This window comes from Stegostoma tigrinum, chromosome 31, assembly GCF_030684315.1.
Source record: "Stegostoma tigrinum isolate sSteTig4 chromosome 31, sSteTig4.hap1, whole genome shotgun sequence".
Taxonomy (NCBI): Eukaryota; Metazoa; Chordata; class Chondrichthyes; order Orectolobiformes; family Stegostomatidae; genus Stegostoma; species Stegostoma tigrinum.
This window is the reverse complement of record NC_081384.1, coordinates 6,383,726-6,410,163: the sequence shown is the minus strand read 5'-3', so window position 1 is coordinate 6,410,163 and position 26,438 is coordinate 6,383,726. Positions and strand designations below refer to the sequence as shown.

The following is a 26,438-nucleotide window of genomic DNA, read 5'->3' as shown; positions in this document are numbered from 1 at the left end:
CGTTTCGGGCCTAGACCCTTCATCAGAGAGGGGGATGGGGAGAGGGAACTGGAATAAATGGGGAGAGAGGGGGAGGCGGACCGAAGATGGAGAGAAAAGAAGATAGGTGGAGAGAGTGTAGGTGGGGAGGTAGGGAGGGGATAGGTCAGTCCAGGGAAGACGGACAGGTCAAGGAGGCAGGATGAGGTGGTAGGTAGGAAATGGAGGTGCGGCTTGAGGTGGGAGGAAGGGATGGGTGAGAGGAAGAACCGGTTAGGGAAGCGGAGACAGGCTGGACTGGTTTTGGAATGCAGTGGGGGGAGGGGCTGCACCTCCATTTCCTACCTACCACCTCATCCCACCTCCTTGACCTGTCCGTCTTCCCTGGACTGACCTATCCCCTCCCTACCTCCTCACCTATACTCTCCTCTCTACCTATCTTCTTTTCTCCTGAGATGCTGCTTGGCCTGCTGTGTTCATCCAGCTCCACACTTTGTTATCTTGGAAAGTGACCGAGTTTTGTTTGAGAATGTGTTGAACACTTGAAACATACTTCAGGTGAAATATGTTACACATCCTGAGGGTGAAGAAGGCGTTGTATAAACTCACATTCTTTCTTTTCTCACCTCCATTTTTGCCCTCTGCAGGTTTAGAAGCTGGGAAGTTGTTGTTGAGGTTTGGAGAGTACAACCCCCCAAGCCCCTGTGATCCTTCAGTTCTGACCTTTTGCATATCCCTATTGTCCACCTCTCCATGGTAGCCATCAGCTGAAACCTTTTTCCTTCTTTTAAGACACCCTTTGAAACCTACCTCTTCCTTGTGTAGGTCCCCAGGTAGCCTTCCTGTAAGTTGACTTGGGATGATCCTCTATGTTAAAGGTGCCATATAAATGCAAGTTTTTGTTGTGGAGTAGGGCTGTGGGGGAAAAGGAAGTGGTGGTCAGAAAACTAGCCAAGAAAAATACACGCCAACCGCAGTGATCAATAAGATCTTGTCGGACTCACTCCTGTAGAAAAACCTGAGAGACAAAGGGCATCCATTCTCCAAGATATTTCTAAGTTGGTCTTTAATAACCTCAGACAAGCTCATCTGTCAGGTATAACCACTGTCCTGTCACAGAACGGAAAATGGTTCTGGCGACTGACCCAACACGTTCTTTCCCCCAACCCTGCTCCCACCTCACCCAGTGATTGATGTTGATCTTCCCAGAGAGGTCTCAGATGGTACACAACCAAATATTTTGGAGTTCCTTCTCAACTGTATCATGTCCGGTAACTGATGATGCATGGTTGTCTCAATAGCTCCCACAGGTATGAGCACTCAAGCCTTACATGCTCCTACAGCGAGTTGTGGTGCTCAGCTTGAAGATGTGATCTAGTCTGAGGTTCCCGTGTGGTACTGAGGGAGTGCTGCATTGTTGGATGGCCCAGCGCGCAGAATAGGTATTAAAGCAAGACATGAGATAATATTCTCTTGGTCTATTGGAAAGCATCCCAGTGTCCCTCAATCAAAAGGATTGGCTACTCATAACAATGTGAATTGTCAAGAACACCTTGTGTAGCAACAATAGCTACATTTTATAAGTAGCTCATGGATTTACAAGATGCTAACTTTGGCTCAGTGGTCAGCACACTAGCCTCAGAATCAGAAAATTGTGAATTTATGAAAATTCCCACTGCAGAGACATGAACACTTCCAGTGACAGTGCTGCACTGTTAGAGGTGTTGCCTTTCAGATGAAACTGCAAAACTGTCAGGTGGGAAGGAAATATCCCACAGCGATATTTTGATAAAGTGCAATGGAATTTTTTCCAGTGTCTGAAACAGTTATCTCTCAACCAATGTCATTAAAACAAATGATCAGTCCAATGTTGATTTGTTGTTTGTGCAAGTTTGCTGGTGGTAAATTGGTTGCTGCATTATAAGAGTGCCACATTTTCAAAAATATTCCTCTTTGACTTTATCTAGTTGCCTGGATGAGTTCAGCTCCAACAACACTCAAGAAACTTGACACCATCCAGAACAAACCACTTTGCTTAATCAGTGCTACAACCAGCATCATTAACATTCACTCTGTCCATTGCCGTGGCACAGTGGCAGCAGTGCATACCAACTGTAAGACACACTGCAAGTTCTCACCAAACCTCCTTCAACCATACTTTCCAGACTTGCAGCCTGTACCATGGAGAATGACAAGGGGAAACAAATTCATGGGAGCATCACCACCTGCAATTCCCCCTCCAAGTCGCACATCATTCAGACTTAGAAATATGCCTATGCCACTGGGTCAAACCCTGGAACTCCCTCCCAAATCACATCCCACACCACACAAACTGCAGCAGCTCACCGCCACCTTTTCCAGGACAACTAGGGACAGGAAACGAAAGATGCCAGCCCATGATGCTCGCAGCCCATGAACAACTAAAATAAAAGTGCTTTTGTATGTCCCAAGGCTTAAAGCTACAGGTAAACCAATGTACAATATCATCAAAATTAACTGGAATCCTTCCAAATTTTTAACCCAGAATATTGGAAAGGGCAACAGGAAAGATGGAGATAGGTGGATAAGTCTTGGCTATATTTAGACAGCTGTTTTTACCTCATTTTGATGATTTATTTTCCTCTTCCTTTTTATCCACTTTCACTGCCAGCTGTGCTATCATATGCCTTTCCACATCCTTCTTAAAAAGCACAACACCAGAAATCTATCCACACCTGATGATTAGTGTTTTGTCTTTGCAAAAGAACAATGTTCCTGCAATCAATAATCCAAACTCAAATATATTTCCTCATGAAAGATCCATGATAAATGCAAAGAGTACAACTGTCTTCCAATTGATGGTTTGGGCAAAAAAACAAATGTCAGACCTTACAGAAAGTAATTACCTGTGCAGACACAAGGCCTGAATTTTAACCTGTTCACATCCCCAGAACATGTACTGGAGCATGTTACTGCCATCTTTCATGTGGGGAAGCTCAAGAAGCAGAGACGGTTCAGAGGAAGATTTGAAAGTAGTGTTCAAAATTTATGAATATGATCAAAGAATCTCTACAGTGTGGAAGCAAGCCATTGGGCCAATTGACTTCTCACTGACTCTCCAAAGAACATCCCACCCAGACCTATCCCATCCCCATAACCCTGCATTTCCCATGGCTAACCCACTTTGCCTGCAAACTATGGGCAGTTTAGCATGGCAACTCTGCCTAGCCTGTACATCTTTGGGCTGTGGGAAGAAACTGGAGCACCCAGAGAAAACCCACACAGGCATGGGGAGAATGTGCTAACTCCACATTGACAGTCACCCAAGGGTGGAATTGAACCCAGGCCCCTGGTGCTATAAGGCAGCAGTGCTAACCACTGAGCCACTGTGCCACCTCCAAAGATACTGTTTCCACTGGCAGTAAGGTGGTTTACTGTTATACACAAATTCAAGATGATTAATAATATTGCAGAAAGCAATTAATGTGTTTTTTTTCAGAATAGTGAGTTGTTAAGATACAGAATGTGCTGCCAGAAAATGTGATGGGAGGAGATTCAACAGTCGCTTTCGAAAGGGGTTTGGATAAATACCTTAAAAGGACACAATTGCAAGGAAAGTACAGGGTGTGGAACAAATTAGAGAAGACACTTTCAAAAGACCAAAATGTCCACAGCATCTTCTGTGTCGTGTGAACCCATAAAATGGAAGATTTTCAGAGAACCTTGTAATTCCAGGCTGTGATTAGTCCCAGGTGCTAGCATTGGAGTCTGAATGAGCTTTATTGAGATGGGGCTTTAAAATCTGGACATTTTTTCTTCTTTTTAGATCTGTTTCTTTTATTTCTGCTGATTTTTTAAAAAAAATTCTTGCTTTTATAACCAAGATGGTGTCAGGGAATAGCGATTTTGTACAGACTTCACCATACTCCTGTATTCCTGTACTCGAGTATCTGTGACAATAAAATCTAATTCTAATTCCAGTTTTACTCTCTCTGATGAAGATTAATGAATTAATATTGGGAAATGGTGGGGGGGCGTGGACGCTGGCACAGTTGTAATGCCACTGCACAAGTACTTTTGCAGCCCAGGGTAATGCTGTGGGACATGTGTTCAAATCTCGCTGAGGCAGCAGCAGTTTAATGTCTGTGAATGAATGTTGGATTACAAAATAAATGACAACTGTTGTCAATGTCATAGAGACCTGACTGGTTCCCCAATCTGTTTAAGGAGGGGAATTTGTTATCCTCGTCTGATCTGATCTGGGTCTACGTGTGACAGCAATGTGGCCGACTCTCAGCTGCCCTCTGAAATAGCCGAGCAATCCAGCCAGTTCAGGGGCAATTAGGGACAGGTAACAAATACTGTCCTTGTCTCGGACTCTCACGTCCCATAACAGAATGAAGGATAAAACCACCCAGAATGCTTTGGAATGAGAGTTTGCATCCCTGAGAGTTACACACACAATAAAACTCTGTTTGAGTACTACAATTAGTATGATCCACCCTGCAGCCCCAAACAGGTACCAGGCATGAGAAGATCATGGAAATGGCAGCAGCAAGAAATTAGAGGTAACTCAATTCCCAACGCCATCATTCCTGGATTTCAGCAGGTTCTATATCCTGATAATCGAACTGAAGAGATGCTGTGGGCGCAGTAGTAGGGAATAATTCTTTCATTTCAAATTCTATTCATTTCCATGGCCGCTGCGATTGTAGCCCTGAGGGATTTGTTTGACATTCATTTGACATAGCACATCCTAATGTGTCCTCTCAGACAGCAATGTTCTGACTCCCATGCATTCCAATAAGCTCAATGTCAGCAATCTGCTTGGATTGACAACATAGACTTCTAAATACTTCAAGGTCTCTCACTTTGAAATATTAACCAAATTATTTCTCCTCCAATAGGAAAAGACATGAATGATTTTTGCATTTGTTTGACTCCTTCTAAGTTAAAACCCAAAAGAACTGCAGATGCTGTACAGAAGGAACAAAACCAAAGTTGCTGGAAAAGCTCAGCAGGTCGGGCAGCATCTGTGAAGGAGAAAACTGAGTTGTGAGGAAGGATCACCAGACCCAAAACATTAACTCTGTTTTCTCCTTCACAGATGCTGCCAGAACTGCTGAGCTTTTCCAGCTACTTCTGTTTTTGTTCCCCTAAGTTATCCGTGTCCTGGTGTGCCAGGTCCTGGTTCTTTTAAAGCTCATCGCTCCCGAGGTGACTCATAGCACAACCCAGCTCAGAGGCAGGAGATTGCGGACCCATTCCAAAGGCTTCAGCACAAGTTCAGGAGGAGGTGACAGACATTGTCTCCTGACCTCATTACAGCCTCGGTTCAAACACGGACAAGCGAGCTGAATTCCAGATGTGCGGTGAGAGTGGCGGCACTTGATATCAAAGCTGCATTTGACTGAGTGCGGCACCAAGGAGCCTGAGCAAACCTGGAATCAATGGGGATCGGGGGCAAACGTGGTGGTTGGAGTCATACCTGACATACGGGAAGATGGCTGTGGTTGTGACAGGTCAATCATCTCAGCTCCAGGACATCTCTGCAGGAGTTCCTCAGGGTATTGTCCTAGGCCCAACCATCTTCAGCTGCTTCATCAATGACCTTCCCTCCATCATAAGCTCAGAAGTGGGGATGTTCGCCGATGATTGCACAATGTTCAGCACCATGCGTGACTCCTCAGATACTGAAGCAGTCCACGTTCACATGCAATAAGTTCTGGACCATATCCAGGCTTGGGATGACAAGTGGGAAATGACATTCACGCCCCACAAGCACCAGGCAATGACCATCACCAATAAGAGACAACCTAACCACGGTCCCTTGACATTCAATGGTGTTACCATCACTGAATCCCTCACTATCAGCATCCTAGGGGTTACTATTGACCAGAAACTCAGCTGGAATCACCACATGAACAGAGTGGTTACAAGACCAAGCCAGAAGCTAGGAATACTGCAGCGAATAACTCACCTCCTGACTTCCCAAAGCCTCTCCACCACCTACATGGCACAACTGAGGAGCGTGATGGAATATTCCCCACTTGCCTGGATGGGTGCAGCCCCAACAACACTCAAGAAGCTTGACACCATCCAGGATAAAGCAGCCTGCTTGATTGGCACTACATCCACAAACATTCACTCCCTCCACCACTGATGCTTAGTAGCGGCAGTGTGTACCATCTACAAGATGCATTGAGGAAATTCACCAAAGATCCTCAGACAGCACCTTCCAGACCCACGACCACATCCATCCAGAAGGACAAGGGCAGCAGATACATGGGAACACTACCACCTCCAAGTTCCCCTCCAAATCACTCACCATCCCGACTTGGAAATATATCACCAATACTTCACTGCCACTGGGTCAAAATCTTGAAATTCCTTCTCTGAAAGCATTGTGGGTCAACCTACAGCAGGGGCACTGCAGCAGTTCAAGAAGGAAGTGGGGAGTATTCTATCACGCTCCTGACTTCTCAAGTGCAACTAGAGATGGACAAAAAAGTGCTGGCCAGACAGTGACACCCACATTCCACAAATGGATGGAAAAAAAACACCCAGGCAATGAGCTCAGGATCTGGGTTCGATTCCTGCCATGGCAGACGGTGGAATTTGCACTAAGAGTCTAATGATGACACTGAAACCATTGTCAATCATTGTAAAAACCATCTGGTTCACCTCCTACCATTTAAGGGAGGAAACTGCCATCTTTACCTGGCTTGGCCTTTATGTGACTCCAGCCCAAAGTGTTTTACTCTTAATTGCCCTCTGGACAATTAATGCTAGCCTAGCCCATGAATGAATAAAAGCTTCTAAAAGACTCTAGGCTAGTTGGTGTTATGTTGGTGAAGGTGCTGCTTCTCAGGTGAGCAAGGACTCAGCTCCACTCTCACATTGACATGAACTGTCCCACAGCATCATTCTGTAGATCAAGACTGAAAACATCTGCTTATTATCATGTTATGGGAGCTTTCTGCATGCAAATTGGCTCTCATGTGACCTTCACTACAACAATGTCCACACTTCAATAGCCTCCAATTGGCTGACATTCGGAAAGGACTTATGGAAACACAAAGCTTTCTTAAAGGGGACACCACAGCTGGGAGCCAGTGAACCTTGCTTCAACCAATCAAATGTGCAATTCCCCACATCAAAGTGAGAATAAGAACTGCCAATGCTGGAGTCTTAGATAACACAGTGTGGAGCTGGGGGAGCACAGCAGGCCAGGCAGCATCAAAGGAACAGGAAAGCTAACATTTCAGACCTGCAACATCAGCTTTCCTAGTCCTCTGATACTGCCTGGCCTGCTGCGTTCCTCTAGCTCCACACTGTACTGTCAAGGTGAGAACAGCTTTTTCCAGCAGGCAGGAGAGCAGAGTTTTTAAAAAAGCTATTCTTTGTGCCTGTAAGATTCAGGCGTTTGGTCTCATCTACACACTCTCTGGTCTTCAATTGCACAGTGTCACTGAGGCACAGGAGGAGGCCATTTGGTTCATGCCAGTAAAAACTGGATTCGGTGAAAGGCTGGGGAAGGGGACCAGACTTCAAGCAGGAAGCTCCTAATCACCAATTAAGTCTGGATCATTGAGTTAGACCCTCAGGTAGTAGTAGGATACCCCACAGGGTGGTGAGGTTACAGGAGCATTATTGGGAGATTTAGACACAAGTGCAGAATTGGAGGATCATTTTGCACCTGGGTGAGGGCTGTGTTAGGGCTTGATGGTGAAACCAATATGGGATTTTCATCTTCAGGGAGTCATCACAAGGACAGAAACCCAAATAGGGCAGTGTTGAAGGTTCATTGGACACAGGTGTGGAGATGAGGATTGGCTAAGCAGGCTGTCAGCAGTATGCAAGTGGATGGAGGGCCTGTAAATATAATGGGATTGATTAAAATGAATTATTATTAGAACTACACTAGACAAGGCATTTGACACCTTAAAATATTACTAAGAGCAAGAGGAGGCTGTTCATTTGTGCCTGCTGCAGGAAAACAGGGAGTTGCGGAATATGGGAGATGAGGAGAGCAAAACTGCTCCAAAATGGCCCTGCATTTCATTACAACCACTGGAGTGGTGTGCAAGGGATGGCAGGGTCCAGTGGTTGCATGAATATGAGTAAAACAAAGGAAGCACCTGCATTTATACAGAACCTAACATAACCTCTGGAAATCCCAATGCATCCTACATCCAAACAAATGCTCTGTCATTTGGAGGAAAAGGTTCAGGGATAGTAGTCAGAGGGAATTGAGATGGAGATTGAAATCACAGGAATGGTTCATTATTGAGTGTGGGGACTAAGTGAAGGAAGGCCAGGATTTATCTTGCTGAGAGACTTGGAGCAGGGCTCGGGGGATCAGTATTAGAGAGCAAGAATTTTAAAAGGAGCTTTGAGACAAAGTGAGAAAGTGAAAGGAGGACGATAGAGTTAAGGGGGGAACAATGCTTTTACTGTCTTCCTTTCACTGTCATGCTGTCCCCAGAGGTGGACCAGTAATATTCTATCAAAAGGTTTGCAAACTTACTGGGAAAGACCTGGTCTCCTGGTACAATGAGCGGCTTTCTATGTGACAGCATATCCTCAAAAGGCACTGAGATGTTGTCACGTTGGGATTCTGGAAGACAACAGGGATGTGTGTTTGCGCACGTGTGTGTGCGCATGTGTGTGTGTGTGTGTGTGTGTGTGTGTGTGTGTGTGTGGTGTGTGTGTGTGTGTGTGTGTGTGTGTGTGTGTGTGTGTGCGCGCGCATGTGTGTGTGTGTGTGGGGCACATGTGTATGCACGTGGGCACGTGTGTGTGTGCGTGTGTGGGGCACGTGTGTGTGTGTGTGCGCGCGTGTGTGGGGCATGCGCGCGCGTGTGTGTGTGTGTGTGTGTGTGTGGGGGGGGGCACGTGTGTGTGTATGTGTGTGTGTGTGGGGCACGTGTGTGTGTGAGGTGGGTGTGTATGTGATTGTGTGTGTGGCACGTGTGTGTGTGTGTGTGTGTGTGTGTGTGTGTGGCACGTGTGTGTGTGTGTGTGTGTGTGTGGCATGTGTGTGTGTGGAACGTGTGTGTATGTGTGTGTGTGTGTGTGTGGGGCACGTGTGTGTATGTGTGCTTGCATGTCTGAACCTCACTCTGTGACTTCTGCCTCTTTCTTCAAAGTCTTTACCTTATGGTATTCACTGTTGAGACTGGTGTGTAAAGGGGGATTGCTCAGGAGAGGTGGCCTACAATTGCAGAAATTCAACACAATGCTCACCAGTGACTTTAGGGAGTTAAGTGAGGTTAAGGAGAGATTTCACAGAGATGTTCAACGAGATTGAGGGGCTTTGGCAGAGTAAGTAGAACAAGGATCAGTGACTAGAGGACACTGATTATTGGGAGAGATTTAGAGGGAAGATGAGGATAAATATTTGTAAGCAACAAGTCGCTATTTGGAATTAAAAAGCAGAAATCGCTGGAAAAGCTTGGCAGGTCTGGCGGCATCTGTGGAGAGAAATCAGAGTTAACGTTTTGGGTCCAATGACCCTTCCTCTAAACTGGGTTCCAGCATCGACAGATGCTTCCAGACTTGCTGAGCTTTTCCAGCAATTTCTGTGTTTTATTTCTGATTAACAGCATCCGCAGTTCTTTTGGTGCTGTTTGAAATAGACTGGCTGAAAGTTGGTGGAAGCAGGCTTAATAATTACTTAGAAAAGGAAATTAGGTGACGGTTTGCAAAGGGAAAAAAAATCTACAGGCTCTGGAAAAAGCACAAGGAGAGCTGGAATAATTGGATATTTCTTCCATAGAGCCAGTACAGATGAAGGGTTGAATAAACCCCTCCACAGCTACTTCATCCTATGACTCTAGGTTTTTCTCATCTCTTGAAAGAGAATTGCCCAGATCAGTGGTATAGCTCAGAGCTCACAGCTATCCGCCTCTACTGAATGCTCCTAATCCAACGGGTCTGCTTCACTCAGGAAGCCAACTCCACATCTGTATCAGTTTCCAACCAACAAATGTGAACAAAAGCTTATGGGACTTTGGTCAAGGCAGCAGTGTCTGGAAGTAAACACTGTTGCTTTGTAATGCAGGGGAATTTAACAAAGGGTGCAAAGAACAGCCACAGGACAAGTATCAGCCTCGATCAGGACACAACCCAGAGCATTCCTTTAGTCAGCACACTGTGCCTCACACAGTGCTGAATGTAAAGAATTGGAAATGCAACAAGGGCACCTTTATAGCACACACTTGGACAAAATGATCTTCCAGGCTTTCAGCGTAACACAATCTCAGTGGAGCAGAGGGCGTGCTTGGAAACTGAAAAACTATTATTAAACCCAAGTAACAGCTCCCTCTGCTTAGAGACTATATACAAACGCTTTTTGATAAAGGAAACTGATGTCCATTATTATCTGCTGGTGCATTTATGTTACAGTTAGGCATTTGGAGGCAGCACATTCATGAAAACGAGGCAGTAGTCATACATGAGGACCTGCCTGGTTGGGTGAGTTCTGATGATCTGGACATCAGCAGATTTCACTGTTTATACCTGCTTGAAGTTTGCAGAAAATCCAAACAGGACACAGATTCCATCATCGAAACAGTAAACCCTTCATCAGGACAGGACAAGACCTGAGCCACTCTGTAAAGAGAGATTAAATTTCTGTTGGTGATTTGCCACCTCTGACAACCCAGTAGCATTTGAACCATGTTGATTTTGGGTATTTGCAATCGCATTACTTCATATAAGCAGTCGATGGTTTGTAGAGTCTTTTCTGATGGTTTATTGAGTTTGTTAAGAAGCAACATTATAGAAATGATCCATTATTTAGTTAGAAAAAGAAATGTCCAACAGCACTTACTCTTGAATTCTAGACTTTTTTCAATCCCAATTTTGACTGGTCCACTGCTAGTCATCCCTGCCTTTAGGTGTTCTGTTTTCATTTCATGGGATGTGCACATATTTGGTAAGGAATTGCTGTGCCATTTCAGAGAATCAACTCCATTGCTGTGGATCTAGAGTCACATTCAGGCCCAAACCAATTTAGGACAGCCCTTCCCTAATAAATATTAATGAACCTGGTGGGTTTTTATGAGAAACAATGAATGTTTCATCATCACTATTACTGAAATAATTTCCACCACCTACCGTAGCGGGATTTGAAATATATCCTTAAGATACTAATTATAATATAAAATGCTGGAGAAAGTTTCTGGACAAGTTTTTCAGTGACTCTTTGTCGCTGGGCTCAAAACTTGGATTTTCTCCGCACACGTGCTGCCAGACCTGCGGAGTGTCTCCAGCACATTCTATTCTTTCTTCAGTTCTCCAGTGTCCACCGTTCTTTGCTCTATTCCTAAGACACTATCCTGGGCCTCTGGCTTTCTAGTCCAGGGACAATACAACCACACCAGGACCTTAGATAACAGCGTGAAGCTGGATGAACACAGCAGGCCAAGCAGCATCTCAGGAGCACAAAAGCAGATGAAGGGTCTAGGCCCAAAATGTCAGCTTTTGTGGTCCTAAGATGCTGCTTGGCCGGCTGTGTTCATCCAGCTTCACACTTTGTTATCTCGGATTCTCCAGAATCTGCAGTTCCCATTATCTCTGATCACACCAGTACCTTTCCTGAGATTTGGAATTTCATCCCGAAATCTCTCTTTCCTTTTTTTAAAACTTTGCAGTGACCAAGTCTCAGCCTGTCTATGCTCTTAAGATGCTGCTTGGCCTGCTGTGTTCATCCAGCTCCACACTTATCTCGGATTCTTCGGCATCTGCAGATCCCATTAACCCTAATATCTCCTGACATGTCTTTCTGAGATATATTTGTTTCCTAACATTTTTGTGAAGTGCAGACTCAGATAAGGAAAGCGATGACAGTTAGGTAGGGAGACTCACCAGAACCCCAATACCAGGATGATACAGTGGTTCTGAGTCTAAGTATGTCACTAGGGAGCCCAATGGGGCAAACCTTTGGCAATGGCCTTCTCAATATCCTCGCCTGTGTTGAGTCACAAAGAGGTGACAGGTGCTGAAGTGTCTGACTTGCCAATCCCTTGTGATGGCCCAGGGGTTCCCAAGATTAGAAATTTCCCAGACAAACTGAGAAAAGCCCAGGAGAAAACAAAAATCGCAGCAGCAATGAAAATGTTTTTGAATTCTTTTGTTTTTAGTTATTTAGAGTAACAGGGACGGGGAACGTGCAGTCTGACTGTCAAAAAACTGTTGGGTAAGGAAAATAATCCCTATCGACTTACCCTGTCAAGCACATTCTCGATGGAAAGATCAAGTGTCCAATGAATGGGAGTGTGAGTGGGATTGTTGGAGCCTCGATGTCACTTCATGATGCCACCGGGAAGGTCTCCCTTTGGGGTTCATAGCCCTAACACCGTAAGGACAGCTTTAACCATTTTAAAGGCAGGAGCAGGAGGGTAACAGGGGATTTCAGAAAAATCGTTTAAACCCAGAGCATTGTGAGTATCTGGAACTCACAGCCTGAAAGAAGCAGGAATCTGCAAGTCCTTCAGGAACTATTCAGAGGAGCACTTAAAAGATAACAGCATACAAGGCTATAAGCCAAGTGTTGGAAAATGGGATTGGGATAAATAAATGTTCAAAGACTGCGTGGATATGATGGGTCAAAGGGCCTCTTTCCATGCTCTAAGAACTTTATAATCCATGTAACAGGATGTAGAGAACAGGTAGAAGAAGTATAAGACGATGCCAAGAGATTTCTGCAGTCAAGGGGAAATATGTTGTCAGGGAGGTGATTGTGAATGGGATATTCGATGACAGCCAATGGACTGAGGAATATTGTCAACCTCATTGTATTAGTTGTTTTTCCTAAATGGGTCTGAGCTCTGAGTAAGTGTTGGCCAGGGCCATGGCACTTAACAAGACCCTACATGTTCATTTATTTTCAGGGGTCCTGTTGAGTTATTGATTGCACGCTGAGCAAACCTTTTCAAGCAGAGTATAAATCTAGCACTGTAGCAAACGAGCACATGGATTTATTATTCCCAAGATAAAGGATTTCTTGTTGATCTCAGGATGCATTTTAGCAGTACTGCTCCCTACTGGTCAATGCATGCATCATTGTACCATACCAGCTGCCTGGATCAGAGAGTCCATGGTCCCTCTGAAGAAAGTCTTCTTTCAGACTGAAAAGCAAACCCTTCCCCATTTGCACTGATTCCTGAATCACCAAGGAAAAGGCTTCAATAGGAGGCCATTCATCCCCTTCAGCTGGTTGTTTCCACATCAATCAGATCGTGGCTAATGTAATCTTGATTACCACACACTCATCTTGGTTGTATATCCCTGCCTGCCAAGATCAATCCAGTTCCAAAATAAGGAATTGACTGCAGCTTTTTGGGGGAAGGGAGTTCCAGAGGGTCACTGTGCTTTGTGTGAAGTAGTACTGACATCATCCCTCAATGGTCTACCACTAATTTGGATGTTATGTTACTCACCTTGCTCCATTGGATATGTTGGGGTGGCTAAAGTTCCCAGTGCTGAGTCACAGCTTCACCATTCAGGCTCAACTCCACAAACTGAAGCAGAAAACCAAGCCATCATTTCAGTGCAGTGCTGAGGGAGTGCCACACAGTTGGAGGATCAGTGCTGAGGGAGTGCCGCACTGTCGGAGGGTCAGTGCTGAGGAAGTGCTGCACTGTCAGAGGGTCAGCGCTGATGGAGTGCCGCACTGTTGGAGGGTCAGTGCTGTGGGAGTGCCGCACTGTCAGAGGGTCAATGCTGAGGGAGCGCCGCACTTTTGGAGGGTGAGTGCTGAGGGAGCGCCGCACTGTTGGATGCTCAGCGCTGAGGGAGTGCCGCACTATTGGAAGGTCAGTGCTGAGGAACTGCCGCACTGTCAAAGGCTCAGTGCTGAGGGAGTGCCGCACTGTCGGAGGGTCAGCGCTGATGGAGTGCCACACTGTTGGAGGGTCAGTGCTGAGGGAGCACTGCACTGTCAGAGCATCAGCACTGAGGGAGTGCCGCACTGTTGGAGGCTCAGCACTGAGGGAGTGCCGCACTGTTGGAGGCTCAATGCTGAGGCAGTGCTGCACTGTCAGAGGGTCAGCACTGAGGCAATGCTGCGTTGTCAGAGGGTCAGTGCTGAGGGAGTGCCGCACTGTCAGAGGGTCAGTACTGTGGGAGTGCCGCACTGTCAGAGGGATAGCGCTGAGGGAATACTGTGCTTTCAGAGAGTCAGTACTGAGTGAGTGCTGCATTGACAGAGGGTCAGCGCTGAGGAACGTCAGAGGTCAAAACTGTGGAAGGGTCACCAGACCTGAAACGTTAACTCTGTTTTGTCCTTCACAGATGCTGCCAGACCTGCTGAGTTTTTTCCAGCAACTTCTGTTTTTGTTCCTGATTGACAGCATCCGCAGTTCTTTCGGTTTCTCCAGGAAGTTTACAGTGCTCTAGCTGAAGCCTCTAACACATTTTAAAATCCCAACTTTGGCAGCTGTGCCTTCAACTTTCTGGCCCCTAAGCTTTCATCCCAAAATTTCTCCATGTCTCTCCCGCTCCATTCAGTTGAGGCGGTCCTTATTATTTCCCCTTTTAAACAAGCGTTGGATCACTTGTCCTAATATCTACATAGTTTAGTGTGACATTTATTCTGAGAATGCTGCTGTGAAGTCACATTGGACCAATCCCAGTGATGAAGGTATCACGTAAATGCGAGTTTTTCTTGTTGTTCATTGAGCATTAACCTTGTGCTCTTTTGGATCTCCAATTTGCATAGTGTTCGAGTGACAGTGTCCCAGATTTCCCAAGGCTTTGCGTGCCCTTCATTTTCTTATTTTACAGACTAAATCCTTGGTGCTTTTGTATTTTTAACATTTCAAAATGGTTTAAGTGCCAATTTATGCAAGTGACATAATTGAGCCTGGCTAATTAATACAGAAAGGAATATCTGGTGGCCAGCGATGAATTGGTTTCAATTCCAACATTGTTTCAATCACCTTTCCAAATCTAAGGAGAAAGCTTTTTAATATTTCACCACAAATATGGACCAGGCATTCTCGAGCCTGGGCTTTGACTGAAATTACTTTGATGTTTTTCTCCACTGGGATCAATCAAACTATTAACTGTAAATTTATTCAACATCACATACACTGACCTCTCCCCTTGCTCCCTCATTCTTAAATGTTAATGAAATCAGGGAGTAGCAAGTTATATTGGGAAGAGACTTTTAAATTCTTTTCTAATTTTTAGATCACAAAAACCAGAAATTTATGCTGAACTTATAATTCATTCTACCTGACCTGGGGGATTGTGTCTAAATTTGGGAATCTTGCTTTAGAACAGCTGGTTAAGTCCTTAGGAAGGCTGACATCAGATTTACCAGAATGGTGTGGTATTTTCCTACATGGCTATTACAGGCTGTTTGTGGCATTTGCCAAACCCACTGCTACATGGTACTGGGTAAGGGTTGTTGGGGGTTGTTTGCTGTCACCAATCCTTCATAACAAAGTGTGAGGCTGGATGAACACAGCAGGCCAAGCAGCATCTCAGGAGCACAAAAGCTGACGTTTCGGGCCCAGGCCCTTCATCAGATCCTTCTTTGTTTTGGGCCTCTGTTATTTATTCACAGGCTGGCCAGGCAGCATTTATTGCCCATCCCTAATTGCCCAGAGGGCAGTTAAGAGTCATCCACATTGTTGTGGGTCTGGAGTCACATGTAGGCCAGACCAGGTAAGGATGGCAGTTTCCTTCCCTGAAGGTCACTAGTGAACCAGATGGGTTTTTTCTAACAATTGACAGTGGATTCATGGTCATCATTAGATTGTTAATTCCAGACATTATTGAGTTCATTCTGCTGTGGCGGGATTTGAACCCAGGCCCTCAGAACATTTTCTGAATCAGCAGCCCAGTGATAATACCATTTGGCGATCGCCTCCCCCTATCTAGCGATTAGTGGCGGAGGACACACCACTGTCTGTACAAAAGAGGCTGGTGTTAGCTCACAGAAAGGCACATTGCATGGTAAGGTCACCGTAATCCCAGAGGGCTACTCTCTCATTAGAGAGAGACAAAATTGGTGGTGGTTTAACCTGAGGGTCACCCTCCCTCAGGAGACAGAGGGGGAGGGTCAAACTTGACAAGGAGGGTCCTTCATAGTAACCTCAGTTGGTGTAGGAATTGAACTCATACTGTTGGAATGAATTCTGCTCCGCAAACTATCTGTCCAACCAGCTGAGCCCCCATTAATTGGTGTAAGCAATAAGTACAACTACATTTGGCCATCATCATGACTCGGACTTTAGGGAGCTGGTACAGATCCACCTCCTCTCTCCAAACTCTACAGTTAAATGCCTGCAGACTGTGTGTGACATCAGCAGTATGGGCGGAGTCAATGTGAAATGGATATTAACCCCATCAGAACCATAGAATCATACAGAATTGTACATAAGAGGGTCTTCAGCCCATTGATTCTCTACCACCAAACATATACTACAACTTACACTGGTTCTATTTTCCCACACTAGGCCCATAGCCTTAAGTGTTCACTTCAAGTCCACATCCAAGTACTTTTCAAAGGTTATGAGGTTTCCAATCTCACTGCCCTCCCAGGTTGTGCATTCCAGGCCTATGCTAACCTCAGAGTGAAACAACTCTCCCTCAAAAGTCTTATAAACCTCCGGCCTTTCACTTTAAAATGCTGCCCCCTAGTTATTGACCTTTGGCTAAGGGTCTACTTTATATAACAAATGGTACTCGGGATGACGGAGAGGCCAGAGAAACCATATTGTTCTCCTTAGATCAGCAATCCTTAAAGGAGGTGACCTATCGGAGATCTCGAAAGTTATGAGGGATTTTTATAGAATAAGTAAGGAGAAACTGTCTCCTGGCCAACAGGGAGGTCAGTGATCTTCCTGTAAGAAACGAGAGGAGGAAAGTTTCACTTATGCAGTGAGGTGTTAAGAACTGATATCTACAACTTGAAGTGATGGTGGTAGCAGATCCTAAAGGAAATTAGATGTCCGCTTGAAAAGGACCTATTTGCGGAGTTGGTGGGAAAGAGGGAAGAATGTGGGATTAACTGGATAGCTTTTTTATAAAGAGCTGGCACAGACTTTGTGGGTCGAATGGCCTCTATCTGCGCTGTTGGGTTCTATCATTCAGTGCAACATTTTTTTTGTTGTGAACTTAGGCAACACTTACGAGTTCAACCTGCTGGAGGAATTGTGAGAGTAAATTTGTTGCCTCATGTTAGATTACTTGCTCCTTAAAGCTAGGCTCCTCCTACAGAAGATCAGCTCGACTGTGCAGAGAGGTTGCAAGGGCCCACACCCAACTCAGGGACTCAAACTCCAACTGTCACTGACTTGATCAGGATGGCCCCAGTTTTGTTTCCAACTTCACATTGTACTGTGCAGTAAGAAGGGGATGGAACCCCAGGCCCTCCCAACCCATCACCCCCACAACCCCACTGCATCCAACAAGAGGCTGACATGTAGGCCCCACTCCCATCACTGATACCGATATATTTAGCACAGAATAAAGGTCAGGCCTATAACCACTGCAACTCAGTGACAAGGAGCCTCTGCACGTGCTGAATTTAAATCTTGGAGTTACTTCTTTATTACTCTCATTTCTACATCTTTCTGTGCCCTTGGAACTCTAGCTGTTCACAAAAATTGATATCTGTTCTTGCGTTGTGGGTGTTAACGGTATGGACCATGTTTGTTGCATGTAGTGCTCAGCAGAACCTTACAAACATGCGGCCTCCACCATCTACATAGAACATAGAACATTACAACATAGTTCCAGCCCTTCAGCCCTCGATGTTGTACCGACCTGTCATACCGATCTCAAGCCCATCTAACCTACACTATTCCATGTACGTCCATATGCTTGTCCAATGACGACTTAAATGTACCTAAAGTTGGTGAATCTACTACCGTTGCAGGCAAAGCATTCCATTCCCTTACTACTCTCTGAGTAAAGAAACTACCTCTGACATCTGTCCTATATCTTTCACCCCTCAACTTAAAGCTATGCCCCCTCGTGCTCGCCGTCACCATCCTCGGAAAAAGGCTCTCCCTATCCACCCTATCTAACCCTCTGATTATCTTATATGTCTCAATTAAGTCACCTCTTAACCTTCTTCTCTCTAACAAAAACAGCCTCAAGTCCCTCAGCCTTTCTTCGTAAAACCTTCCCCCCCATACCAGGCAACATCCTGGTAAATCTCCTCTGCACCCTTTCCAAAGCTTCCACATCCTACTTATAATGCAGTGACCAGAACTGTACGCAATACTCCAAGTGCGGCTGCACCAGAGTTTTGTACAGGGACAAGATGCCTAGGAACACCACAACCTGCGAGCTCTCCTCTAAGCCACCTGTCAGACATATCGGTCATTCCCAGATAATAAAATGTGAGGCTGGATGAACACAGCAGGCCAAGCAGCATCTCAGGAGCACAAAAGCTGACGTTTCGGGCCTAGACCCTTCATCAGAGAGGGGGATGGGGGGAGGGAACTGGAATAAATAGGGAGAGAGGGGGAGGCGGACCGAGGATGGAGAGTAAAGAAGATAGGTGGAGAGAGTGTAGGTGGGGAGGTAGGGAGGGGATAGGTCAGTCCAGGGAAGACGGACAGGTCAAGGAGGTGGGATGAGGTTAGTAGGTGGCGGGGGGTGCGGCTTGGGGTGGGAGGAAGGGATGGGTGAGAGGAAGAACCGGTTAGGGAGGCAGAGACAGGTTGGACTGGTTTTGGGATGCAGTGGGTGGGGGGGAAGAGCTGGGCTGGTTGTGTGGTGCAGTGGGGGGAGGGGACGAACTGGGCTGGTTGAGGGATGCAGTAGGGGAAGGAGAGATTTTGAAACTGGTGAAGTCCACATTGATACCATATGGCTGCAGGGTTCCCAGGCGGAATATGAGTTGCTGTTCCTGCAACCTTCGGGTGGCATCATTGTGGCAGTGCAGGAGGCCCATGATGGACATGTCATCAAGAGAATGGGAGGGGGAGTGGAAATGGTTTGCGACTGGGAGGTGCAGTTGTTTTTTGCGAACTGAGCGGAGGTGTTCTGCAAAGCGGTCCCCAAGCCTCCGCTTGGTTTCCCCAATGTAGAGGAAGCCGCACCGGGTACAGTGGATGCAGTATGCCACATTGGCAGATGTGCAGGTGAACCTCTGCTTGATGTGGAATGTCATTTTGGGGCCTGGGATGGGGGTGAGGGAGGAGGTGTGGGGACAAGTGTAGCATTTCCTGCGGTTGCAGGGGAAGGTGCCGGTTGTGGTGGGGTTGGAGGGCAGTGTGGAGTGAACAAGGGAGTCACGGAGAGAGTGGTCTCTCCGGAAAGCAGACAGGGGAGGGGATGGAAAAATGTCTTGGGTGGTGGGGTCGGATTGTAAATGGCGGAAGTGTCGGAGGATAATGCGTTGTATCCGGAGGTTGGTAGGGTGGTGTGTGAGAACGAGGGGGATCCTCTTGGGGCGGTTGTGGTGGGGGCGGGGTGTGGGGGATGTGTCGCGGGAAATGCGGGAGACGCGGTCAAGGGCGTTCTCGATCACCGTGGGGGGAAAGTTGCGGTCCTTAAAGAACTTGGACATCTGGGATGTGCGGGAGTGGAATGTCTTGTCGTGGGAGCAGATGCGGCGGAGGCGGAGGAATTGGGAATAGGGGATGGAATTTTTGCAGGAGGGTGGGTGGGAGGAGGTGTATTCTAGGTAGCTGTGGGAGTCGGTGGGCTTGAAATGGACATCAGTTACAAGCTGGTTGCCTGAGATGGAGACTGAGAGGTCCAGGAAGGTGAGGGATGTGCTGGAGATGGCCCAGGTGAACTGAAGGTTGGGGTGGAAGGTGTTGGTGAAGTGGATGAACTGTTCGAGCTCCTCTGGGGAGCAAGAGGCGGCGCCGATACAGTCATCAATGTACCGGAGGAAGAGGTGGGGTTTGGGGCCTGTGTAGGTGCGGAAGAGGGACTGTTCCACGTAACCTACAAAGAGGCAGGCATAGCTGGGGCCCATGCGGGTGCCCATGGCCACCCCCTTAGTCATTCCCTCCCTGTTGCTGGGTCGGTCCTGGAAATCCATCCCCAAAAGCAACGTGGGTGGACCAACACCTCAAGGACCTTGAGAGGGCAGCTTATCACCACCTCCTCAAGGACAACAAAGGATGGTCAATAAATACCAGCAAAGCCCACATCCCATGAACAACTATAATAAAAATGTTGCCCAAAGCAGGTTTTAGTGAAGCTGGTTCTTCCTCAACTAACTTTTTAAATAAAGCTGCATTGCTAATTGTCAACCACAAAATTAAAAGCTGTAACAAGCCTGACCAACTGAACGTTACCAGCGTTATATTTTTTGTGTAAGAATCAACCACATGAAAGAAGGTACATGAAGACGAGACAAGGCAAGGACGGTAGATTTTTTTCCTTTGAAGATATTATTGAAACTTACTGGATTTTTTGATCACTCGCTGTTTCATCAATCACACATCCCATTGAATTTACATTTTCAATTTGTCATTTGCAGGGTTCAAACTCACATTTTCTGGATTACCAGTGTTAGTACTGCCGCAACCACCACTCTCCTCACTGTTTCTCCGAATCGTTGTGCAGAGATAGCAAAATGTAAAGGGAGCACAGCAGAGGAAGGAGGCAATGCAGTCTGGAACATTTCCTAAACTTGTCATGCAATAGCAGCATAGATAAAATGGCAGAGATTTCAGAAGAATCACAGGAAGGCAGCTTGGTTTTGAATGAGAGAGAGAGATGCAGAGAGAGACTGCTTCACTATTCTCAGCTAATTGGCCCTTTCCCCTCAGGAAACCTAAGGCATAAAGCAGCCGAAAAGCAAAAGGAGAAAGTAAAATGATGAAGGTCAGAGTTGAATTAAGAGGATAGCCTCAGGAGATGGAATACAAGTAGTTAGGGCACTGTAGACCTCCCAGTTGCCTATTAAAACATTCAGGACCCTTACATGAGGCTGTGTGCTACTTGCTGTTAGACATGCTCTTGTATTTTTTTATTTCAAAAAATTATTCCTAAAAATCTCTATATATAAATGCATTGACACAAAAGCAGTTCATTTTTGCACCATTGCATATCAAGTAAACACAAAAATCATTGGAGTTTGTCTATCCACAAAACCAAAGACTTCTCTTGCACATATAATACTTATATTTATATATATTTGACACAACAGGAGGGTCCAATTGCTGAGCAGACCCCCATTTACCTTCAGCAGAAAGATCTCAAATGGTGGTCTTTCCCCACTGTGCCTTGGGGGCAGCTGCCCCAAGTTTTACTGCATCCCTCAGCACATGGCCCTGGACCTTGGAACGTGCCATTCTGCAACACTCAGCCAGGGCCAACTCCTTGTTCTGAAAAACCAACAGGTTTCGGGCGGACCAGAGTGTCTTTCACCAAATTGATGGCCCTCCAGGCACAGTTGATGTTTGCCTCAGTGTGCGTCCCGAGGAACAGACCGTAGAGCAAAGACTCCCACATTATGGAACTGCTCGGGATGAGCCTTGACAAAAACCACTCCAAACTTCTTTTGCAAAGGCACATTCCAGAAGGAGATGTGTGACAGTCTCGACCCCACCACAGCCACTTCGAGGGCAGCGCACGGTGGCACAAGCTGACCGGGTGTACATAAAGGGTCTCTCACCACCAGCCAAGCGATGCCATGGTGCTTGTTGGAAAGTTCTGGCAATGAGGCATTCTGCCAAATGACTTTGACAGTCTGCTCAGGGAACCACGTGACAGGATCCACCCTCTCCCTTTCCCACAGGGTCTCAAGGATGCCACATGCTGACCACTTCCTGATGGACATGTACTTATGTACTGATACGCTGTTCAAACATCTCCGATCCAGCTTAGTGGTGAAAACAGAGCTGTTTTGGTTCTGTAATTCTTCCAATCTCTCACCACCGCTGTATGATCAAAGAGTCTGCTGCCAGTCACTGTGCTGTAAACAAGCTTCTCAAGGTGAACTACATGTCTCGGTGATATTAAAAGCTTTGTATTGAATCTTATGATCTGTAATTTTCACTTAAATCAGATCCCTCAAATCACTGACCTTCTCCAGTCCCTAAGACCTGTTTGATCTCATGACTGGTGACTAACTGGATCATGGAGATTGGACTGGAGCAAGCACCCTGTTATGTTTTCACTTTGGAGTCATGTCCCTTTGAGAGATCAACATATAAATGATCCAAGTACTTGGACAATGTCACATGATCCCCAAGCTGTCTGCTATGCAGCTCTCTAGGCACAGGGTGGGTCTGGCGCCTCCTCTACTGTTTCTTTAGCTGTAAATAAAACACAGTCTAAGGTAAACAGAGTCGACATCCCTTACTTATGTTACATTTCGGTAACACATACCAGTATCAGTTATCTTGGAATCTCCAGCATCTGCAGTTCCCATTATCTCTCTCTCTCTCTCCAGTATCAGTTCCCTTTCTTTTAGCTTTACTTGCTACATTTTCTGGCACCTTCTCCTCTCTCTCCTCACCTCATCCCAGTGGGACCGTCTGTTCTTTCCAGTCTGGCAGTTAGACATGCCTCTGTTCTGCCATTCTTATATTCTGATCACTTAATCTGAACAATCAACATCTTTTTTCCCCCAGCACTCTATACCATCTCGCACGCCACCCCCACTCCCAATTGTCACATAAATGCTGCCCAAACAACACTGCACCCCAGATAACAAAGTGTGGGGCTGGATGAACACAGCAGGCCAAGCAGCATCTCAGGAGCACAAAAGCTGACGTTTCGGGCCTAAACCCTTCATCAGAGAGGGTCTAGGCCCAAAACGTCAGCTTTTGTGCTACTGAGATGCTGCTTGTCCTGCTGTGTTCATCCAGCTCCGCACTTTGTCATCTTGGATTCTCTAGCATCTGCAGTTCCCACTATCTATGAACACTGCACCCCAGCTCTGATGAAGAGTCATATAGACTTAAAACATTCACTTGCTCCCTCTCTCTCTCTATCTCTCTTTCTCTCCATGCCTGACCTGCTGTGATCCCCAGCATTGGCTGTTTTCTGTATCCCATCCAATGGGTCTATGTGACTTTTCTTAAAATTCATTCATGGGATGAGGACATCGCTGGCCAGGCCAGCAATTATTACCCATCCCTAATTGCACAGTCAGCAGATAAGGGTCAGCTCCATTGTTATGGGTCTGGAGTCACATGTAGGCCCGAACAGGCAACTGATTCACAATAAACATTTGGCTCAGCCCATCCCACGAAGACCATGCCATGCCTTACTGCCCCCAGTCTGACCTCATGTGAGTCAGTCCCTGCTCTGGGCCCCACCAATTGCCCGAGACTTGTTTCCTGCTCCCTGTTAGTCCCAGACCTGAAACTCCACAAGTCTCTGAGCCCAGGGACTTTGTATTGGGCATTTATACAGAAGCAGAGAGACAGGAGCTATTGATCAAGACTGTGACCAACAAGTGGTACTCAATATCTTTAAACTTATTTTATGATCATGAAATAGGACGAGGCGATATTAATAAAAAAATATCATTGCTAATTAACACAGGGAAGGCTGAATTGCAGCTTTAATCTATTTCTATTTGGAAGGGATGATTCTGTTTACTTTTTCTTGGTTCAATAGATCCCACCTTAAACATTCATTTCTTCCTGACAGCATCCATGTCTGTGGCTCTATAGCTCAGTCATAGGCTCAGTAACTTGTCATTCTCCTGGGATAGAACCCAATTCAGTAATCTTCCCCTGTGTCTTTCAGAACTCAATTTTCTCAAGCAGTTGCTGCAGTGATCCTTACCCTGCTGAATATTCAACAAATTCACCCTTCATTGGAGCATGTGCACTCACCATTGCCCCAGTGTCAATTTGAATTTTGGGCTCGGAAATAGATTTACCAGGTTCCTGATGGTTGCTTGCTCAGTTAATGCTATCAGCCAGCATCCATTCCTACCTCCCCTCCCCTTCTCAACTCCCCTCCCCTCAGCTTATCACCCCTTTCTGTGCATCTTTCCTCCAAATGCCAATCATTGGAGGGATGAGAGAAAAGGCTTCAGCAAAGGAAATCTTCCTTGCTGTGTTTGTAGTGCTGTTGGCAGTGAGAATGCTCCCCAGTTGATGTGCCACTTTGTTTCGGGAATGATCCCACACCATTTTCCTTGCTGATGACTCCAGGTTCAAAGCTAGAATCCGTGTGGAGATAGTGCTGTGCTGATAGGGATGTCATCGTTCGCAAGGGACTAAAACCATAGCTCCATCCAAGCTCTCAATTGGATTTGAATGGTTCGATGATAAAGGTGAAAAGCTGGGGGGGGGGGGCGGTGGGGGCTCCCCCCAGTTTCCTGACCAAGGTTTAACTCCCAACCACTAAAGAAAAGAAAACCTAATTACCTGATGCTTGGTTTTGTTGCTGTTGCTGGATCTTACTCTGCACACTCGATTGGCTGCTTTGAGCTCAGTGATCTCCTCAGGTGCTGTAACAATACAAGGTAATCCTCAGTTTAAAATTATTCTGTGATTTCATCGACGCAGTTTTAGGGATGAAGGAACTGAATTGGTGGTTTAGCTTCTATTTACATTGTGGTGATCCTCAGTCCATGTGTCAGCCTGATTTAAAGTTTATTATGATGCCACTGAAGTTGAATAGTTTGCCAACAACAACTTGCAACATTGGATCTGTTGCAGAGTAGCCAACTGATCCTTCCAGAGCCAGGAGTGGTATAGAAACGAGAGGGACGCATATTGTTACTATGTTCCGATGATATGAACACCCCTCCCAGTTTTTGTTCTTTATTGAAAACCTCCAGGTATAGTTCACATTACTCAGGTATCAGAAGTCTGCTTTATTCATTTTTTGAGGTTGATCGACATACCAACCAGACCCAACTCCTTCCCCTCCCATTCACCTAGAAAGGAGAAATTCAGAGTATCTCCTTCATTCCAAGCTCTGCTGTTTCCATTTGCATCTAACACTGAGTCCATTCACCCATTACCCTTGTGCACACTCATTATTATTGGCCCACAACCCAGCAATGTCTCACATTTTGACTGTTCTGTCCTCATTTTCAAATTGATCCCTGGGCCTCGTCCATTTGCTCTGTCCCTCTCCGTAACTTCCTCCTGCTATCATCCTTTGAGATCTCTGCACACCAAAAATTAACATTTCCACCTCCTACCTACTATCCTCCAGCATCAAGAAAATAAGCAGACTTAGGAATGGCAGAGATGCCCCAACTCTGATATATCCCAATCCAAATGAGAAAATTCCAAACTCAGTGCATTAACGCATTCCAAATGTATCTGACACTAACTTAGTTTAGCAATCCGCTCCATGCTTTGTTTCTGATACTAGTGTGACTGTGAAATCCATTCCATGCTTTGCATTTGGCATGTTTCTCCATGTTTTGCATCTGACCTTAGCCGCAGTCTGAAACTTCAGTTTTGATCCAGAGATAGGAGCAAAGGGAATGTGTGTTCAAACATTTTGAATGTTTGATGTGAGAAAGCCTCAGCAAGCCAGTGGCTCAGGTTGTGCTATGAGGTCTGTTTAAGCAATAAATCTGGATGGTTTGCCCGTATGCACCAATGGTAACTGAGTGATAATTTGTGATAGCAGTGAGCCATGGCACCTTGCTGTTTTAACAATTTGTTGCGGGATTGAGGTGGGATGGGGCATCTAGGAAGGGGAAGGCAGAGTACAGAATCAGGCCAAACAAAGTCAGTACATCAAGTGCCAATGGGCATGACCTTTCGGAGCTTTCTCACTTCAACTCACCCAGATATTCTACCAAACAGAAGGGGAGGTGGGTGGCAAATTCGGGCAGAGACTCCCCAACTCCCCTCAATGTCACCACTAATTCTGTCATTTTTGGACGCCATCTTCCATGTTTTCTTCTGCTTTGAGTTCATGTTTTGGGTGTATTAAATTTCATACCTTTTTCTGTCTTCCATAGATTTCTCCATGACTCCTCTGAAACTTGGATCATACAAGTACAAAACCACCTATAACCACCCACCTGTTACACAAGGTATTTCTCAATCCGGAGGGGATCTCACTCCACTGCATTCTCTCTCTCTCTGTCTCTTTTTCTCTCTTTAGTTTGAAGGGGTTACTTTGTGCATTTGGGAAGTGAGGTCTGAAACAAGTGGAGAGTTTCGAGCAGGTCCCAATCCGAAGTGCTGCTTCCACCGGTGCTATCATGGCAACAATGGTTCAATGACAACTTCCGCAAAACAAAATCCACTTCCTTGGCTCCAGCCCGGCAACAGGATGGTGGGATTATGGTATGATGATCAAAGTCAGGGATGACACACCAGGCATGGAGCAGAATCTAGGAATCGGCTATGCCCAGTGAGCCACTAGGGAAAGGGGAGAGCAGGGAGACCTATAGCTGAGGGGAAGGCAGTAAGATGCAAAGGATGAATATCTTACAATAATGACAAGTAAGAGCTTCACACTGTAGCACATAAGTAAATGCCATGTGTTATGTTGTGGCCCAACATTCATTAAAACCCCAACTTTCCTATTGACTGCAGATAAGGCAC

The 26,438-nt window shown here is 45.9% G+C and overlaps 1 protein-coding gene and 1 long non-coding RNA gene across 5 annotated transcripts in view; one reads left to right on the top strand and one right to left on the bottom strand.

Moving 5' to 3' along the window:
• LOC132206116 (uncharacterized) overlaps positions 1-24,364 on the bottom strand; it is a 51,338-nt gene extending 26,974 nt beyond the window's left edge. The window contains exons 1-2 of the long non-coding RNA XR_009442836.1: positions 24,285-24,364; positions 790-894 (exon numbers count right to left, since the gene is read on the bottom strand). This is a non-coding gene — a long non-coding RNA (uncharacterized LOC132206116). The remainder of the gene's footprint in view (positions 1-789; positions 895-24,284) is intronic.
• The window catches only part of srcin1a (SRC kinase signaling inhibitor 1a), a 498,739-nt gene that overhangs the window by 152,644 nt on the left and 319,657 nt on the right, over positions 1-26,438 (top strand). For all 4 annotated transcript variants that reach the window (XM_059638686.1, XM_048560697.2, XM_048560696.2 and 1 more), the window contains exon 3: positions 25,847-25,921. In XM_059638686.1, coding sequence (XP_059494669.1) covers positions 25,847-25,921 — 75 coding nt within the window. The remainder of the gene's footprint in view (positions 1-25,846; positions 25,922-26,438) is intronic.